This window comes from Anabrus simplex, chromosome 1, assembly GCF_040414725.1.
Source record: "Anabrus simplex isolate iqAnaSimp1 chromosome 1, ASM4041472v1, whole genome shotgun sequence".
In the NCBI taxonomy this organism is placed as follows: Eukaryota; Metazoa; Arthropoda; class Insecta; order Orthoptera; family Tettigoniidae; genus Anabrus; species Anabrus simplex.
The window spans coordinates 1,093,710,072-1,093,731,739 of NC_090265.1; the positions used below are offsets into that span (position 1 = coordinate 1,093,710,072).

Consider the following 21,668-nt stretch of genomic DNA (forward strand, 5'->3'; position numbering starts at 1 on the left):
ACTGACGTTGAACTGAAAATGAACTGGTAGTGTCTGTTCCTCAGCTCCTTACTATATAGGCGAGATGCCCTGAAGCTGGCAGTGGGGGAAAACACACCCGCTTCTCGAAATGTGCTCCGGTAATACGTAACGTAGAGTGACGAACGGGATATCGAATTGTAGCTCCTGTATTCCCATTTTCACTGAGTGAATATTATTAAAATAGCTTCGTGGATTCTCAAGCAATCTTAAAAGCGTCCTTTTGTCTCTGTCGGTGAATGATGATGAACGCTAGGGGAATCCTTGAGCTCGTTGCCACGGTTGGGACCCAACATCTGGTAACCATTAAGACGCGCCCTTGTTACGGCGTAGCTATCGTTCTTTCAATTATGTAGAGCACTTCTCGGCCTTATAATTATGTGTAAAAATCTCTGATTCAAATTAATGTTTGCACGTGACTCTCCGTTGCGTATTTCGCGATTTATATTAATTATCTGGCGAGAAACAATTGAATTCGATGAGTTGGCAGTGGTGAATGAATGAGGGAAATACGGTATAATGTTCGTTCTCACGTTGGATGTACTCCACGAGCTCTACTAGTGACCTAGATTCTCTGTTACGTGATAACGCGTCTCTTTCCATCTCGCTCGTGGTTGTAGTGAGGAAACTTCAAGTACCAGCGCTCCGACAACTAGAGTTGGGTCGCGCGAGTCGACATACTGCCAATCGCATCCCGGAGCGGGTGGAAAAATCCTAACTTGGACAGTTTTACCGCAGAATGACGCGGAAAACAGCATATTTCATCTCCTGGGTATCATTACATACTATTGGTGACGTCGTGAACGGTCACAGTATGTATGTATGTATGTATGTATGTATGTATGTATGTATGTATGTATGTATGTATGTATGTATGTATGTATGTGTGTATGTGTGTATGTATGTATGTATGTATGTATGTATGTATGTATGTACCAGCATAGCTGTCAACCAAACTTGATACACATATACTTGCTGTTTGGAGCAAAATACTGTGGGGGTAGGACACCCCTAGCACCCCTACGGTTGGGGACTGGGCACAAGCGACACGTATAATTGATCGAAAACAACCAATATTAGTGTCGAATGCATACTCTGCGTGGTCACTGAGACGAATTGTGACACTCTGGATGCCTCCATCGGTATACGGGCCATAATGGATGAGCAAGAAAATGTCCAAAATGACAGAGATCAGTACTGAATTCACAGTTTTGGGGTTCTCTAGGCTGATTGGTGACAGTCCCAATGCTAAATGGAATCGTGGACATCATACATATAGCGCGACGTGTAAATACACACCCCATGTGGGTGGGGGACGCAGACGTAGAATACACCCGCGCTATCCCCTGCCTGTTGTAAGAGGTGACTAAAAGGGGCGACCAGGGGATGATGACGTTAGAATCATGAGAATACTTGCGATTAGTTCTATGACGTGCGGAACACCATGGGTCGACGTTACTTGCGACTAGTACCACCTTGCGAGGAAAACCATTGGTCTTCGTTACATAGGAGCAGTACCATTGTGCGAGAAACGACGGGTCTGGGCGTTGTTTGAGAAAATGGTCATCGTATGTATTTCACTGCTCGGTTCCACTGTGTTCATAAAGGGTGTGCGGTACCTATTAGAACCATTTTACGAGAAACACCATGGGTCTACGTTGCCTGTGATTAGTGCCATTAAGTGAGAAACACCACGGGTTTGGGTGGCGCCGTTGATTAGTGCCACTATGTGAGTAAAACCATGAGTGTGCTTTGCCTGAGAGTAGTGGTACCATTATGTGAGGAACACCATGGGTTTGCATTGCTTGTGAGTAGTACCCTGGGTTTCTGTTACCTGTGTGTGGTTCCATTGTGTGTGACATACCATGGGTCTACATTACCTGTGAGTGGTTCCATTGTGTGTGACATACCATGGGTCTACATTACCTGTGAGTGATTCCATTGTGTGTGATATACCATGGGTCTACGTTACCTGTGATTAGTACCATTATGAGGGGCCGGTGACCTGGATTTTGGACTCCTTTAGATCATGAGTATCATCCCAGTAATTAAAGCATTGTGAATTGGATCCACTGATTGCTTTTGTTTCACGATCATTTTTTTTCATCGTCGTTCGTTTTAGATTCTAGTCAATGGATACATTTCAAAGTTTTAATTTTCGTTTCGTTCACCTCGTGTCATGACCTAGCTGTTAGGCCCCTTTAAGCAACAAACATTACCGCCATCATCAACATCATGTAAATACATACCGGAACAGTTATCACTTTTTTTATCTGAAAGGACCAGTTAATCTGAGCTGCCACAAGGACAAAAGTTCCACGCTAAACTAAAACAATCTAACTCTAAAACTTTAAATTTAACAAGCAACATTTTTTTTTATTTTTTTTTTTTTTTGCTTTACGTCGCACCGACACAGATATCCCTTATGGCGACGATGGGATAGGAAAGGCCTAGGAAGTGAAAGGAAGCGGCCGTGGCCTTAATTAAGGTACAGCCCCGGCATTTTACTGATGTGAAAATGGGAAACCACGGAAAACCATCTTCAGGGCTGCCGACAGTGGGGCTCGAACCCACTATCTCCCGATTACTGGATACTGGCCGCACTTAAGCGACTGCAGCTATCGAGCTCGGTAAAAATATTTCTAAAGCTACAAAATAGTTCGTAAAAAGCGAGTGAGTGGCTGCGTGGTTTGAGTCACTTAGCTGTCAGCATTCGGGAGATAATGGTTTCGAATTCCACTGTCGGCAGCCCTGAAGATAGTTTTCACTGGTTTCCCATTTTCACACGAGGTAAATGCTGTGGCTGTGCCTTAATTAAGGCCACGGTCGCTTCCTTTCCACTCCTAACTCTATCCTATCCCTTCATCGCCATAAAACCTATTTGTGGCGGTGTGAAGTTCTTTCTTTAATGATGTTTGTTCGGGGCGTCGACCTATAAAGATGTTTTGCCACTATTTGCACCATATGATATGAACGTGTGTGTAATTGGAATTGCGAAAGTGTAGAGTGTTGAATGTGAGGAAAGGAACGTTAAGGACGACACGAACACCCAGTCCCCAGGCCAGGGATATAATCATTTACAATTTAAAACCCCTGACCCGGCCGGGAATCGAACCCGGGGCCACCGAGTGACAGGCGGACCCGTTGTCACCTACACCGCGGGGCCGGACCGGTGTGAAGTTAAACAATTTGTAAAAAAATATCATTAATTGTCAGTCAACATCACAATAAATAAATCTAAAAAATCATCTCACATATAATTAACGGGTATTTCAAATCCTAAGAGTAAACGTTCAAAAAAGTACCCGGGCAGCGTATGGAGCAATTTCATGCTAATATACGTTCGCTGGCCCATCATTTCTAGCAGCACGGGTCCTCTAGTTTCACTTTAAGTTCGCAGTTACAAGGGATAATCATTCAACAACCGTTTTGTAGTTCCCCACCTGAACTTACCGCTAATAAATACAGGATGATTTGAATGGGTATGTGCGGACAGAACACTGTGTGTTGCGGTAACAAGTCGACGTCATTGTTCTGTTTATTACTGGTTTGTTATTGCGGTCTCCTGGCTTCAACCCGTCGGTCTCCCTAGCGTTTTGTTTGTAAAACCGTGAATCTGCCATTATTTTTAACGTTGACGCTTGATTCATAAATATAGATATGTTTCAACTGCACCTAACTTGAAAGTGGTTGTGTATGTTAATAGACTCAAAAGTATGATCAAATGTCATTAGAAGAACTGGCTTGGAAATATATATACGTATATACCTTCTTTAACGTCTCCCTAACACATCGAAAGTCTTCGGCGACGCAAAGATCACAGAAGGCTAGGATTGGGAAGGTAGCCTCCGTGGCCTTAAATAATTAATTAATGAATTACCTGGCGTGAAAATGGGAAGCCACAGAAAACCATCTTCAGGGCTGCCGACAGTGAGGCTCGAACCCACTATCTCCCGATTACTGGATACTGGCCGCACTTAAGCGACTGCAGCTATCGAGCTCGGTAAATATTAGTTTGAAATACATTACACTCTACCTGCTTTAATGAAATTAAAGTAGTTATTCTCGTAGTCGAACAAGTTTCGTAACACTCCACAATGGGATTGGCATCTTGCACCATTCTGGAATACGAATTTAGGGTCTTAGAGCTTACAGCGACTAACTTCAGTACAGATTATTTCCAGGTTTACTCACAGCTCTCAAAGCAAATGTCAGGATTGTGTCCAATTTCAAGTTCTATGGAACATTTCCCAACTAGCCCAATTACGCAAGCAAATAAGGGCATGATAATAAGTCGTTTCGAATTAACAAGGTTACTCCAGTAAGACAAAGAAAGAAGTTATTTACGAACATTCCATTCAGAAAATTTTTTGAACAGTTGATTCTGAAATACAATAATCCAATACAATACATTATTATTATTATTATTATTATTATTATTATTATTATTATTATTATTATTATTATTATTATTATTATTATTATTATTATTATTATTATTATGGCATTTACTTTACATCCCACTAACTACTTTTATGGTTTTCGGAGACGCCGAGGTGCCGGAATGTAGTCTCACAGGAGTTCTTTTCGTGCCAGTAAATCTCGAGGCTGACATATTTGAGCACCTTCAAATACAGTACCACCGGGCTGAGCCAGAATCGAACCTGCTAAGTTGGGGTCAGAAGGCCAGCGCCTCAACCATCTGAGTTACTCAGAAATGACACGGTCATATTTTACGACTGAGCATGAAAATGGTGCCCAACGTTTAGAATGAGCTACCAGTCCAACATTTTCCAGAATTGAGAGTGGAAATCCACCAATAATTCCACTCAGGATAGCTGCTGTCGTAGCCGTGGAGCCTACCTCAGACCTCTGGAGTTGCAGCTACCCAGCCTAATATTCTTCTCGCTTGAGTTTCATTGGCAGATGTCTCCTAACATGACATAGAGAAAGTCGCAATGGAAGTCTAAGTGTACCAATATATAAATATAAAAATGAGAAGAGTCATGAATTAGTTGGGTATTTCCATGCACCCTAGAAATTTGAAAACTGGATACCAGAGATCACAATGCTCCCAAATGGATCAAAAATTCCAAAATTCGCAAAATTACCCTAGGCTACCGAGCTAAGGATTTCAAAATCGGAGCATAGAAGCAAAGCAGCATAAATATGCAAGCATAAGCATTTTTTCACTCAGTGAAAGTATTTTCCAAAATTATAAGGTATATTGAAATCATATATTGGCTCTCAAATAAGAAAAATATTGAATAAATCTATAGGAAAATATTGTACATATCGGGTGATTAAAATTAAACTTTCCTTACTTAACACACTCTAGACCAGAGGTGCTCAGGTGGGCGCCCGTTGAGCCTAGCCCAGTGCGGCCGAGCTGGCCTGACGTAAATTCGGGTAGCTTACGTAGGAAGCCTACGCCATAGTAAAGCGAGAGAGCAAACACACTTGGTATGCAAGTGAAGCATTGACGTTCGATTGTGACTACGATTATCTCCTCCACTGCTCAGTGAAATATTAATTGGGGTACAGTATTTTTTTAAAAAAAAAAAGACGCTATATACTACGCTCGATTTAAACTTTAATTTTCTTATGTGTATAAACTGAAAGAAAACAGATGTTACAAGTTTACAGACATGTTACAAGTTTTGTGTTACAATTTACAAAGATACAGGGTTCAAGCGTACGATTTACAATTCCTTGGATAGGAATGTCACTATTTTAAATTTTCAAAAGTAAAATTATTGTTATTCATTCAGCAAAACGTCACCTAATATATTTACATAATTGAGCAAGTTTACTGCTTGATTTTGCACAGTATTACGTGACTTTCCCTGTTCAATGAATTTCTGGAAGTAGTGTTTAAAACATTTCATGCGTCCTGTGATAATGGCGAGAAGTTTCATCACGGGTGTGGGCATAGATCTTTTTTTTACTCTCCAAGATTAAAGTACAACGATGTAAATGTAACTGCCAAATAAATGTACAGTAGGTGTTCAAATTAATAACCTAACTGATGTTATTCCCGGTAAGCATGATTGGATTGTTGGTGAGTAAGAGCTAATCTAAACACAACCAACCACCAACCACAGCTTATCCACCGTAACTCCGTAGTGTATTAGAATTTTTTCTAAAGCACATCTTAAACTATAATAGTGAAAACTGTAATTCATTACTTGCAGTAGGTACCGGTACAAAAATATTTGAGGTTGTAAGCCTATATTTGGGCCCACGAGAGTTGAAGTCTGACGTTTAGTGCCACCGGCGAGAAACAGTTGAAAAACTCTGCTCGAAAATGGTCCGTTGCTATGGCAATGATAACAGATGCCACATTTAATGAAGCTACCGCCACGTGGTTGGCTTGCTCTCAGCCGCTTTTGTGATATTATTCGGAGTAATACTGTGTTAGCTGTGTTAATTGTTGCTGGTTTATGTAATAATTTAAGTGTTTGTTTCCTGAATATTAGTTTATTTTTTGTAAGTAAATCAGTGGCTATTTGTATAGTTCTATCCTCTATTTAACATGTGCATTTGTTGAGGTTATTGTCAGTTTAGTGAATATGAAATCTCATACTTATCGGCAATGACGTGTTCTATCTTAAATGCCGGAATTATTAGCATGAGCTTAGGAACGGATAAAAGGTTATTGCATTGCATTAGGCCAACATAGTTGATACAATATTCAGCCTGTATGAAAGGGTAATATGTCGCAGATGGAGGTAACTATGACAACGCAGCGTACTTCGTAGTTACTGCTTTCGCCGCTCAAATGTCAGACTTCCACTCTCATGGGCCCAACTGTAACTCTTTCTTGTGAAAATTGAAACCTACAACCTGTTTTCCAGTCATTGACCGGGTCAGGGATGTATGAATGAAACATATATAGGCTGTTACAATGAGGTCGCCACTCCCAAGGTGATTTATTAATGAGTGATGAATGCTATGAAATGATAATGGAGAGTGTTGCTGGAATGAAAGATGACAGGGAAAACCGGAGTACCCGGAGAAAAACCTGCCCCGCCTCCGCTTTGTCCAGCACAAATCTCACATGGAGTCACCGGGATCTGAACCACGGTATCCAGCGGTGACAGGACGACGCGTTGTCGTCTGAGCCAGGGAGGCTCTACTCTTTCTTGTGTCCGGTCAAAATATATAAACTACAATGAACATAAATAACTTATTCATTACAATGTAAATTGAAAATGACGTGAATTTCTGCCCCCCCCCCCCCCTTTTCATTATTTTCTACCTCCATTTCAAACTCGGGTATCGCCGCAGTGATCGAGAGTGCCTGGGAGAACTTCGCCCAAACTTCACGGCCTGTGACGTACCCACAACGTCACTGTGGCTGAACAGCATACGCTCATCGCCTCCCAGTCCGCCCACTTACAGTACTGTGTCCCCGCGTGAGCACCTCTGCTCTAGACAAACAGGAAACTAGTTATAGTACGCTTACCAAACTCGGTGGGAATTATGGCTATATTATGCGCTACAAGAATTGTATGGTTCACCGTACGTGAAAGAGTTTATCAGCGGAACGTTCGCTCATCAAAGCGTACTGTATGCTTGCCCGTGGAGATGCTTCGTGCAGCGAGCTTTCAGAAAGGTGCCATTTCGAGCACACTTTGTAGTGTGACGGACGCTATATTCACAAAATCAGGAATATTGTATTATACGGCAAAACATTAAAAATGTTTCAATGGAACTGCTTATTCATTGTTTCTCTTCGCCATGTCTTTGGTAATGTTCACATTCCGTTCCCTGTTCATGCGGTCGCTCATTTTCCACATAGAGACGGTTGAGTTGAGAAAGTTTAATTGTAACCATCCGGCAGTACGTAACTTACTGAACGCATTTTGACCCTTCAATTTGAAGAGCGCGATGGACCTTATTATTATTATTACTGAACTATTTTCTTAAAAAACTCGTTACCATTTTTACGTGTAGCGAAGTGCACAGGTGCCGCTAGTGTACTTATGAAGCTATGCTAGTACATCTACTCTACTACCACGAATGTCTACCTTTTGAAAAATACTGAATTCCCATTAACTCCATAATTTGATCCCGAAAGCTTAATGATAGAATATGAATCCCTCAAGCAACCAGAGAGTAATATTCACGATGCATTTATCTTACAGGATATGTTTTAGGTCGAGAGAATTGTGATTGGTGAGATGTACCGTTTCTGGGCTGAGTGAGCTGGCCATAATGTGCCAACAGTGTGCCACTGTAATAATTACAACAGGTGTGACAATAAGCCACTAATGACTGTGGTCTCAGCTGCTGGCACTTCTTCAATAACTGATGTGGGTGACACTTGGCCTACATAAACCGTAAACCTGTCATGTACTCAACTTGTATCGCAGTGTGGTTTCATCAAACTGAATTTTATTCTAATTCCCCCGTCCCTAACGTTCTAGCATGATGACAAATCGTTGACCTCAGTGGCGCAGTCTGTTAGTCATTATCCTTCCATTTCCAAGATAGCAGGTCTGATTCCGTGCAAGGTCTGTGACATTTAAAGGTGTTCAAATACAACAACTTCGTACCATTGGTTTCCAGCACGTTAAAAACGCCCTCGGATAAAACTCCTACTCTCCGAAGACTACGGTATTAAAATTCATAGCAGTTGAAGGCATGTTAAACAGTTGGTAGTAGTAGTACTACTAGCAGTAGTATGTCTTCACTGTACGGTAGCAACACGGAATGCAACTCAACGGTTAGAAAAATCATTAGCTTCAGTAGGGGAAAATATGGTACGTTGTCTCCTTTAGGGTTCAACGACAAGTAATACCACTTGTAAATGTAGTTATATGTGTTTATAATAATAATAATAATAATAATAATAATAATAATAATAATAATAACTTTGCCCGTCCAAACCTCCCTTCGTTGCTCCGGTTCGCTGTCAGTCAATGAGTCATGATACTTACTTCTCCTGGGCGTGGTAATGATTCTGAAGGATGGGGAAGTTGGACTCAGTATTTTCTTATTTTTATGTTTTATATTTCACAATATTATACTGTCAGTTAATGACTAGCTAAAGTATGATTTGACGAGAATTAAGAATATATTGATAAAATCATTGATATGTTTGATATAGGAATGTTCCTTTTTAAAAAGAACATGTATTATAGACATTAAGATACAAGACTTTACAGCACATAAATGTCAAATCATAATAATCTGCTATTAGATCACCTCATTAGTACAATATAAAGAATGTCTTCCTTCTATATGTTGATACTGACTCGATCCCGTCAGTGAAAACTGATATGGCGATGAACATGTCTATCAAAGTTAGGAAAGACTGAACAATTTAAGTAATCCCTTAACATTATTAGGAAATTGGATTTCGGGAAGCAAGATACAGGTTACATGCTCACAAACGAAACTGCCCAAAATATGACTGGCGTTACAGTTTATGTGTATAACGGCGCACTCTCAATATTGTGAAATAAGATAATCAGTTCCTCCCTTGGATTTAAGATGGTTTAAATGTGATTATTCCCTTAATTCTAATTCATTCCTTTCAAGAAAGAAAACATGGAATAACTATCCTATTACGGTATCATCATAAATCGTGTAACTCATTGCTGAGCGTCGTGACCCCATTTGACTTCACACAATATTCTGGATTAAGCGGCGCCAACTTTGACCATGTTCAGCTTCTCTTAAAGCCTGCTGGAAAATCAGACCGGTGGTACGCAGAACTTGATCAGTCCACCTGCTCGATGTCCTTCCTCGTGGCCTTCTGCCGAAAATTTTGCCTTCCATGATACATTTCTCCAGATTTTCACTATCACGTCTTACAATATGTCCGAAGAATTGGACGATTCTCTTTATGACGCGAGAGGAGAGACGTTCGGAGATATTCAGTTTTTTAATAATACATGCATTAGTTCTTCTTTCCGTCCAAGGTACACGGAGCATCCTTCTCCAACACCACATCTGAAAGGCGTCGATACGGTACTTAGCTCTTGCCTTGAGGGTCCAGGTATCGGAACCATAAAGGAAGACAGAGAACACAAGAGAATCAACTAGTCTGATCTTTGTACTGTTTGTGATTGCTCTGCTCTGCCATATTTTTTGAGTTTTGCTCATGGCAACGCGCCCTAAGGTGATACCTCTCCTAATCTCTATGTCAGAACTTCCAGTATCACAGATGTATATAAAGTCATTTACCATTTCCAGTTCCCTTAATCGACCTGTCAGCTGGATCTGTGCCGCTCTGTCAATTATCATTAGTTTGGACTTGCTGAGGTTATTAAGGTATATAAGTTAAAACATTTAAAATATATCTGCAACCTGAAAATATGACGTTTCTTATAATAGCATTGTTGGTTACTTGAAACAACTTGAAATGCAAATAAAAGAGACCTTAACATTAGTTCCATCTATATATACTCTATATTCAATGTCATCTAAGGGACTCTGAATTAAAAACCTGAATCTCTCTCCCAATGACGAACAGTCTATAAAAAATCGAATATTACATTTATGATAAATGCGTGACTTTCCCTTCTCCAACATCTAACTTCCCCTAATTATTCTGTATATTTCAGTGTGTTGTTAGCCGATACGCATTTCTTCTCAACGTATTAGCCTCGAAAATATATATTCACCATGTAGTTTTTCCAGTATTATTAAGGACTGGTAAAATCTACCTCCATTTAATAGTCTGCATGCCAAGGTAATTTCATGAGGACTTCCTACGCTCATCACATCACCAGCTACTACCGTAACTCACTTGTGATGCACCAATAAAATATATTACTTTCTCAATTCATAATTCACCTCATATTCTACTCAGAATATCTCAATTACTTATGAAGACTATTTCCCACATAAAACATTAAATCTGCAATACCAGTACACAAAAAGTAATCAGTCTTATTACGAAGACCATATTTGCATATTCGATATCTATAAATCTCCCAATGAACATTCATTTTCATGAAATACTATGTTTTCTACATAAAATTCTCATACACTTTACCTGAATAATTATGACGATTCCAACCTATTAATCTCAATTCTAACTGGTTCATAAATCTGTCAACTGACACATCCTTTTAATATGAAGACTCTAAGCTATATGGCACGACTTTAGATGATTCCTCTTCCACCTAATATCTTCATGACATCAACATAAGTAACGTACCAGTTTATAGATGACTGTTTCTCCTTCATTCAAGGTTAACATCATACGTCAGACATTGAAGCTCTGGCTTATAAAAATGAATTTAACTATATGAAAACAATATATCATATTCCTTTCTGAATTATTTTAAAGATCCTGAGTTTTCAAGTTGCTGATATTCAATTAAAAGGTTAAACATAAATCAAGCATGAATAATATTCTTAAATTAAACTTGCAAAGAAAGAAAATCTATAATCGACATTGAATGCAATTAAAATAAATTTACGGAGAGCAAACCACCTTAAACACATACTACTACTACTACTACTACTACTACTACTACTACTACTACTACTACTACTACTACTAAAACGTTTTCATTCCTCCCCTGAAGGGGGAGGCGGGCCCCTTAGACGGTAACGCCGTCTCTCAGGCCGGGAGATTTGTTATGGTGAAGGAGATGCACGGAGAAGGTGAGGGGATTGGCGGCCGTGGCCTATATTAGGAACTGTCCCGGTATTCGCCTTAGTGCAGGAGAATGGAAAACCACGGAAAACCATCCTCAGGACAGCCGACGGTTGGGGCCAGCCCTGAGGTCCATCCCTGTCTTGTCTCCCGAATACAGAGGCGTAGAACCACGGTAGAGCCGTGGCCACCCCTCCTCTGCTCGCTTGGTCGGTAGGAGTGTAGAGCTGCACGGACCAGCTATGATCACTTGTGGGCCGAGACCCACTCTGCATCCACCGATCCTAAACATACTTTTTTCTCGTTTTCATTCCCCACCCTCCTGTAGGGGTGGGGCGGGCCACCTAAAGGATAACGCCCTCTCTCTGGCCAGGAGATTACACGGGGTTGGGAGAATTGAGAGAAGAGGGAGATGGTAAAAGCGGTTTGAATAAGTAAAGGAGATGAGAATAAGGACGTGCAGGGTATCCAGCCCTTTATTGACAGATTTACAAATACAAAGACATGTATAACAGAGATGCAAATAAGGGAAGATTTAACCAAGGTTGCAAGGGAAAAGGTGAATTGCAAGGATGTGATAGAAGGAGGAGAAATTAACAAGAGAAGTGAGAAGGAGGCCGAGGAGATGAGAGGTTGGCGATGGTGGCGAAAAGTAGCGTGGTGGGTGTCTGTATACCATGGTGGATAAGTCGTTGAGCGTCGTCGGGTGTAGGAAGGTGGAGTCTCATTAAATACGTGGGTCCATCTGCGTTGAAGATCCGGAACGCTCGGCGCACTGGTAATCCTGCTTGACGGAGTTTATGGACGATGTCTTCAGATGATATGCTAGGGTCCACACCGCGAACGACGCAAGTGTAAGTGGTAGGGCTATTGGACGGCGGCGGTGACGACGGTGGACGGGCCGTATCTGCAGGCGCTTCGGTGGTAGTTCCCTCGGCAGGTGGCTGAAGTAAGGTGCACTCGGGACGAAGTTGGTCAGTGGTGGGAGAGATGGGGAGAGGAGACGTCATAAGGGCGAAAGGATGGGACATAACTGAAGTGGTTATAGAAATGTTGGAGGAGGCGTGAGCAGAAGTGGTGGTGGTGGTGATGGTGGTGGTGGTGGTGGTGCAGATAGACGACGCAGGATGGAACAGTGTTGTAGATGGAGGTGGCGCGGTTGCTACAGACGAATCGGCTGTGACAGGCGTATCAGGTGCGCCGAGGAGTAGTTGAGCCATGATGTTCGGAGGACTAGCTTCGACTCGATGGAGGCGGCGGTGAATCCATGCTCCATTATCTAGAAGGTTGAAGTAGTCGTCGGAAGAAGGAACATACAGGAGTACATCAGGCGATGGGTGTGGTCCGGCATAGTGTCTGGAGGCAGTATGGATGCCTGTTGAGCGGAGTTCCGTATAGATGTCGTCATCGGAGAGAGCAGGATTAACATCACGGACGATAAGGGTGTACATGTTAGGAAGGCCGACTTCCGACTTAGTGCCAGCCTATATGCTTGATTGCCGTCGGAAGGGTGCGTAGGTATAGTTGTGGCGTCACCCGACCGACAAAAAAAGAAGACACGTTGCTGTGGGAAGATTGGAGTCCACTTGTAGAGGAGATCTGCTATATATGTGCCTAAACATATTTTCAGAGAACAACTACATTTAAACTTATCTGTGTTTGACGTGTGAGAACCAGTTCATAGTTATTGGTTGGATATATCCTTGTGATGTTGCTAGGCTATTCCTGGACTCATCCTGGATTTGTTTCAATTTAGCCCGGATCCACTGTCAAATATTGGCCCATTTTCCTAGGCTTCAGATCCTCTTTAATGCTGTCTCATTCTGTTAGTGCTCCTGGCTGTTAATATACACGAACATGCCTTCAGTACCTGTAATCTCAGATAGATAGTGCCCCCTATTTACCCGGTCTAACTCAGCGAGCATACGAGAGATCACAGGTGGACCGTTCGTTTGTTAGCTGTCCCAATTTTAGAGGCATTTAAAGGACAAGGGTTGACGACAATGCAAAAGAAACAATTTTAAAACCGGCTTGACATTTATTTTAAGATATTCACATATAAATAAAATTTAACAACAATTATCTCTTGCTGAACGTTGCATGATTAACTCACGAATTTACAATTACCAAGTAAGTACACATAAATTAATTCACATGGCTGGATTTTGTTGACGCTGACATATCTGAAATATTCTGCAAAGGAATAAATAAGAAAAAATAGCCTTATCTTCTGGCTGCGCAAAAATTAAAATGTGGAAAAACTCCTTCCTATTAACATCCATAAACGATCTTTGTGCCATCTTTAAGCATAATACTAGCTGCGTTATTTCAAACAAACAAAAAATGTAATGTCCACTTAATGTGCGTGGTGGATGACCATGCTATCTCTGAACCTAATCTGTACATTGTTTTACAGAAAAACACTCGACTCTATCTTAAATGAAGATAGTCTCTCAACTAACACACGTTATGATTATTAATTAGAATATTTGAGTCATAAATTTCCTTTGAAAATGATTATGAATATTTAGAGTCGATTATGGCATTACATAAAACTTGATGAGCGTTATTTCCATTTTACACTGTAATACTTTCCTTTACTTTGCTTTGCTTGAACTTGCTTATATTTATAAAATTAATCTTATTCAACTCACACTAAATCATGTTATCCCTGAATTAATTATGTCACTAATCTTTGCCTTAAGAATTAAACAACAATCTACAATAAACAAACAAAAGCACTGACAACGCTAGAATATTCTGGTCCACCTTGATGAGCACGTGGTCAGATTAGGAACCACGTTTCAAATAAATGACACTTAAAAACATTTCTAACCACTATCACATTCATTCCATGCACTCAGGCTGACCTTCTGTTAAATTCTATACTCTCAACATCTGACGTGACTTGTGATTGAACAAGAATTATCACTTATTTTAATCTTACTCTAACATTACAACGACGATATATTCCAAAATGATATTATTATTCAGAAGACTGGGTAGAAACATTAACTATGCACATCACGTGGGTTAACATTGACTATACTCTAGCACGTGGTCATTGAGTGTCTATAAATTATTATTATTATTATTATTATTATTATTATTATTATTATTATTATTATTATTATTATTATTATTATTATTCAAATGTTGAAATACATTTCAACACGTGCTCCACTTTCATCGGAACGCATTACGAATGCTTCCAAAAATTATACAATTGCCCGCAGGCATCCCATTTTCCAGGTAAATACAACTACAGCTGAGCACAACTTTCATATATTCCACATGACCAACTAACTTCATTTATCACTCACGACCTTTATATTTCCATTTAACCCGATTTCTAATTATGTAATATTATTAGCATTGGTTTTTAAGTCTACCATAGACATCTGAAATAAATATTTCTAGCAGATGGCACAATCTGCAATGAATGAAACACAACATAGAATTTATCCCAGAATGTTTCATAAGATTCAGAAATGATTCTTTTACATTCTCATTTATCCTGGAGGGTAATGATTATTAAAGCCTTATTTTTAAAAATTGCACTGAGGTAGTAACATTTTTAGAAAACAAACTACTGTACTTCTAGTCTAATAGAACCCAATACACACATGTTCACTCTCAAATCTACCTGTACCTGGGTAAGAATGAAGTAAGAAAATACCTCAAAACTACTCATAACTAATAGAACTCCTATTCTACTGAAGAAGATCGTTAAATTTTCTAAATAGATGGACAGATAATATTACAAAATTGTACTTAAATTTTATGATGAAACTCGATTCCCGTCTGTGGTCTGCTAGGTTCTTTTACCCCTGATGTCCTTCCTCCGCTGCTGGCGACGCTTACATGTTTAGTGCCACATGTTCGTAGTTGATGTTGAATCCCACGTTGTCTGAAGTGGTCCTCTTGGATTTACAGATGACATTGTAAAGCTGATACTGTAGTTCGATCCTGGGTCTGTAGTCCTCTTCTGAACGAAGTTAGTATAAGCTGAAACTGACAAATAAAAATTACGCAAAGTCCGTGCCAGACCAGAATAAATATGTCACGTTTCTCACGAAACTTAACGTGGCTCTCTCGGTAAAATGAAATGAAATGGCTTATGGCTTTTAGTGCCGGGAGTGTCCGAGGACATGTTCGGCTCACCAGGTGCAGGTCTTTTGATTTGACACCCGTAGGCGACCTGCGCGTCGAGATGAGGATGAAATGATGATGAAGACGACACATATACCCAGTCCCCGTACCAGCAAAATTAACCAATGATGGTTAAAATTCCCGACCCTGCCGGGAATCGAACCTGGGACCCCTGTGACCAAAGGCCAGCACGCTAACCATTTAGCCATGGAGCCGGACGGCTCTCTTGGTGAATGTCTCGAATAAATAGGGAAGGTTTAGGCAGTATCACTGGGTTGGGACAAACACAAACACCCAGTGCCCCGGCCAGAAGAATTAATCAGAGGCGATTAAAATCCCCGACCCGGGCGGGAATCGAACCCGGGACCCTCTGAACCGAAAGCTCAACGCTGACCATTCAGCCAATGAATCGGACTACCTTAATTGTAATTTAATTAGTACAAATATATGCAGAATAAATTTATTATTCCCTAACTTCACTTTAAAATCACCAATGTCAAAATATAGGCACCAAGTATATGTATTTGACTCGTTGTCTCTGTCACTTACGTCACACTTTAATATAACCTTTGCTTCCTTCGACTTGAGAGTTAACTGTCAACAAACCAATCCTAGACACATTTTTATTTATATTCTTATAAATATTGACTGTCTGAAGCAAGTCAGTGTAACTGTTTGCAATTTTCTTCTTCAGTCTAATATGTCTGCCGTTATACAACACGAAGGAATGAACATCGCCCTTTTTCTTTCTTCTAAGCCTGTATAACCAACACCTCCTAGATATATATTATCTGGATAATATATATCTAGGAGGTGTTGGTATCTAGATAATATATATCTAGGAGGTGTTGGTATAACAATCTGAACTGTCATGGAAGTCGCCACTGATTGACTCAAAACCATATTTAGGCCTACTGCAGTGAATATACGTACCAGCTCCTTTTAACTATAATGTTGAAAGCTTTCACATGGTTGTTAATTGAAGATAAATTATTATTTTAATTCCTTCGTCCACTGAGTTAGTTTTTGAAATAGATTATTAATTAACCTAAATTTAAAGTCAATCCATTAGACTTATTCGTTTACACATATCAAGCAACCAATCAATCAATAAATCAATCAGTCCAATACTATTCTGCATTTAGGGCAGCCGCCCAGATGGCAAATTCCCTATCTGTTGTTTTCCTAGCCTTTTTATAATGATTTCAAAGAAATTGGAAATTTATTGGTAAGTTATCCCAATCCCTAACTCCCCTTCCTATAAATGAATATTTTCCCCAATTTGTCCTCTTGAATTCCAACTTTATCTTCATATTGTGATCTTTCCTACTTTTAAAGACGCCACTCAAACTTATTCGTCTACTAATGGCATTCCACGCCATCTCTCCACTGACAGCTCGGAACATACCACTTAGTCGAGCAGCTCGTCTTCTTTCTCCCCATTCTTCCCAGCCCAAACTTTGCAACATTTTTGTAACGCTACTCTTTTGTCGGAAATCACCCAGAACAAATCGAGCTGCTTTTCTTTGGATTTTTTCAGTTCTTGAATCAAGTAATCCTGGTGAGGGTCCCATACACTGGAACCATACTCTAGTTGGGATCTTACCAGAGACTTACATGCCCTCTCCTTTACATCCTTACTACAACCCCTAAACACCCTCATAACCATGTGCAGAGATCTGTAGCCTTTATTTACAATCCCATTTATGTGATTACCCCAATGAAGATCTTTCCTTATATTAACACATAGATACTTACAATGATCCCCAAAAGGAACTTTCACCCCATCAACGCAGTAATTAAAACTGAGAGGACTTTTCCTATTTGTGAAACTCACAACCTGACTTTTAACCCCGTTTATCAACATACCATTGCCTGCTGTCCATCTCACAACATTATCGAGGTCACGTTGCAGTCGCTCACAATCTTGTCACTTATTGATTACTCTATACAGAATAACATCATCTGCAAAAAGCCACTTGTTTACTCATATCGTTTACATATACAAGAAAACATAAAGTTCCAATAATACTGCCTTGAGGAATTGCCCTTTTAATTATTACAGGGTCAGATAAAGCTTCGCCTACTCTAATTCTCTGAGCCTATTTTCTAGAAATATAGCTGTAGACTGAAATGTCCATATCTCGTCTTTTCTACTTGGTTTGGGAGTGTTCCGATCGACTTGGATTTTCTTTACGAGACTTCTCACATGATTTCAATTATCCTTGTCACCAACTAATAATCAGTTTAGTTAGAAAGGTGGTAATAATAATAATAATAATAATAATAATAATAATAATAATAATAATAATAATAATAATCCGCCTCTGTGGTGTAGTGGTTTGATTAGCTGCCACCCCCGAAGGCCCGGGTTCGATTCCCGGCTCTGCCACGAAATTTGAAAAGTGGTACGAAGGCTTGAACTGGGTCTACTCAGCCTCGGAAGGTCAACTGAATAGAGGGTGGTTCGATTCCCTCCTCAGCCATCCTCGAAGTGGTTTTCCGTGGTTTCCCACTTCTCCTCCAGGCAAATACCGGATGGTGCCTAACTTAAGGCCACGACCGCTCCCTTCCCTCTTTCTTGTCTATCGCTTCCAATCTTCCCATCCCCCGACAAGGCCCCTGTTCAGCATAGCAAGTGAGGCCGCCTGGGCGAGGTACTGGTCATTCTCCTAAGTTGTCTCCAACGACCCAAAGTCTAATGCTCCAGGACACTGCCCTTGAGGTGGTAGAGGTGGGATCCCTCGCTGAGTCCGAGGGAAAACCAACCCTGGGTGGTAAACAGATTAAGAAGAAGACAATAATAATAATAATAATAATAATAATAATAATAATGAGAAAAATCATTTTGCATTATTTGTAAATATCTATCAGTTTCCTTTACACACTCCTCTCATGTTGGTTTCCTTTAAAAGAATTGTATGTCCCGGAGGAAACCTAGGCTTCGGGCTTTGGCAAAACGTAGTACTATTCCTTTGGACCCATTGTCGCATGTTGAACGTTTCGTTGTAAGCCACATTAACAACGCCTATTTGGCCTATAGAAGATTGGAAGAACAGATTGAGACTGATACTGAAATTGTATGTTTGTACGTATCGTAAATTCCAACGCATTTAAGTAATAGCTCATAGAGATCAAGCTTCCCCCGTGTGTTAAACTTACGAGTTACGAGTACAATGACCACCTTCATAGCTGAATTTAGCTGTCTGGGAAGATATACCGGTATTACTTTGGATCAAGTAGGGGTGCATCATTCATCTTGATAAATAATATTTCAGTGAATTCAAAACGTCGGCAATCTCCTACATAATGTACATAAAACAACAAAACGGTCCAACCCGGGAAAAGAACTCTCCTTAATTTCTATCTATCCAAAACAAGAGGAAATGGGTATCATATTTCTACTGTACCTAATCATAGATCATGATGTTAAAGTAAAGATTTTTCCCGATTAAATGTTTCCATAGTTGATGTTCGGCAGAGCCTGTAGATGTTTCTGTAGGAGGAATTACCTTACTGTGTTATTTACTTCTTGATGATGCGACAGCGCACATCTCTAGTCCCAACGCAATTAGCACCACACTAATTACTGCACAGTCCCCAGCCGCCAAGATGAATCCATCCCGTCTCCTTATTCTCAGCTTCAGAAAACGAGCGATACGCTTCAAAGAATACTGGAGGGAATCTGCAAATAGCAGATGTTGTACATGAATACTGGAAATGTACAGAGTAACTAATTCCGATCCACGTTCAACAATCTATATTCATTTGCCGCAGTTGGTTGGCAGGCACTGATTGGGTCTGCCTTACAAGGGCTGCACCCGGCTAGAAATAGCCACACGAAATTATTATTATTATCCCATGAGTGAAAACTCTAAACAGAAATGAAGCTCGAAAGTTTGAATATTTCTCCAGATAGGTTTTATTGGTACAGCTTCTGTGGTGGTGATTGACTTTCGAAGAGACAAAGCAAGCAGTTTGTTGATATTGCCCAAGAGCACCTGACACGGCCTGAGGCACAGAACTTGCAGTAAATTTGATAGGATATCGTGCGCGTGTTGCTTCCCAGCTTTTTGAGATATTCAACATCACATCTTGATGTTGTAGAATATGGAAGTTAATGAACGTTTCAATACAGACATTGTGGTGTGAGAGGTTAGTCTGTTACATCTGAGCTGCAGTGGAAAAGACAGTAAAATTTCAAGATATGGTATTCCATGATACAGCATAAACTAAAAAGACTCGAAGCGGCCGAATAATTTCTGGTATGAGGGAAGTTACCATTTGGTTGAATGTGAGAGGGAATGAAAATTGAAACATCAGTCTCCTTAATATTTGCAAGACTTGGGGGCCTTTTAGGACATCGTGATCTATAGTCCAGCGTACTTTGCGTGTAAAATATATCTGATCATTTTTGTATATGTGATGTTTGTGAAGTCTGTACTGGGAAATATGTCATTAGTTGAAGTAAATAGATCTTTTCTCGATTTCGAACTCAACCATGGTACGTATTCTTAAAAACAAAGCTACTGTATAGCTAAGTATTTCTGTTCGAAGTAAGCTATCGCTTTAAAAATGGTGTTTGTTTGTTTGTTTGTTTTTAAATGTTTTCCTACAACTGACGTTTCTAAAGACCACGCTGTACCACTGGCATTTCTATAGTTTACTCCTCAACTCGACGTTCCTCTTTGTCAAATGGAATTACAGTCCAAAACTTCCTTTGGGGTGCATTGCTTTCAATTTGTGTTAGTTAGTTTCGACTTCATATATGTGTTGTTGTTCTTTTTCATTTTTTCACGGAGCGTTCAGGTCAGTGGCATCACCCTCGATTTGCCAACAAGACACTCATGTAACTCATATGAACTTTGTAAAACAGTAGGCCCCTTGGTTTTTAGTAATTACATTTACAGAACACGAGAAGCTTCATTTTGTTTCCCAAACTACAAACTACCGAGTAAAAGAGAAACTGATTTATAATATCTTCATGCTCCGCACTTCGGTAAATTCATATTTTCTGAATCTTTGGTTCTTTAGAATAAAGTTATGAGTTGGACTTGTAGACATGTTCTGAGGTCCTATTTTCTCTGCAGGTGGACCTAAGACACATCGACGAGGAGAAGGACTCGAACATTGTGGAGATTGGCGTGGACTTGTCCGAGTTCTACACGTCTGTGGAGTGGGACATCCTGGAGGTACCGGCTGTGAGGAACGAGAAGTACTACACGTGCTGCGATGAGCCTTACCTCGATATCACATTCAATATCACGATGAGGCGCAAGACCTTGTTCTACACGGTGAACCTCATCATTCCCTGCATGGGTATCTCCTTCCTTACAGTGCTCGTCTTCTACCTGCCCTCCGACAGCGGAGAGAAGGTGCGTAATAAATCCGTATCAACGACCTACTATATATTGTAGGTTCGTATGCACGTTGTCAATCGGGGATAGTGAGAGAATTAGTATATGGGAGTATTTACGCAATAGATGCAATATACAGAATGTAACAATAACTCATGTAACACACAGAAAATTTTGTAAAACAGTAGGTACAGTACGGTAACTTGGATTTTAATAATTAAATTTACTGCTACGTAACACGAAAAGCTTGCATACTCTTCACTTTATTTCCCAAACTACAAACTGCCGAGTAAATGAAGAACTGATTTATAATATCTACATGCTCCGCACTTTGGAAAAAGCATATTTTCTGAATCTAAGAATAAGGAACTAAGCGTAAATGGTTTGTTCCATTTATAGTATTTCAGGTAGGCCTAAGTCATTGAGTATTCTAAGTTCCTTGGGCCTAAGTGTTAACAAGATAAATCTTTTTATGAGTACATTACTTTTAAAATGCGTATGGTACCGGTATACCTTAACCT

The 21,668-nt window shown here is 40.1% G+C and overlaps 1 protein-coding gene across 2 annotated transcripts in view; it reads left to right on the top strand.

Moving 5' to 3' along the window:
• The window catches only part of LOC136876459 (acetylcholine receptor subunit alpha-like), a 1,223,921-nt gene that overhangs the window by 1,119,134 nt on the left and 83,119 nt on the right, over positions 1–21,668 (top strand). For both annotated transcript variants that reach the window (XM_067150449.2, XM_068228473.1), the window contains one exon: positions 20,881–21,165. In XM_067150449.2, coding sequence (XP_067006550.1) covers positions 20,881–21,165 — 285 coding nt within the window. The remainder of the gene's footprint in view (positions 1–20,880; positions 21,166–21,668) is intronic.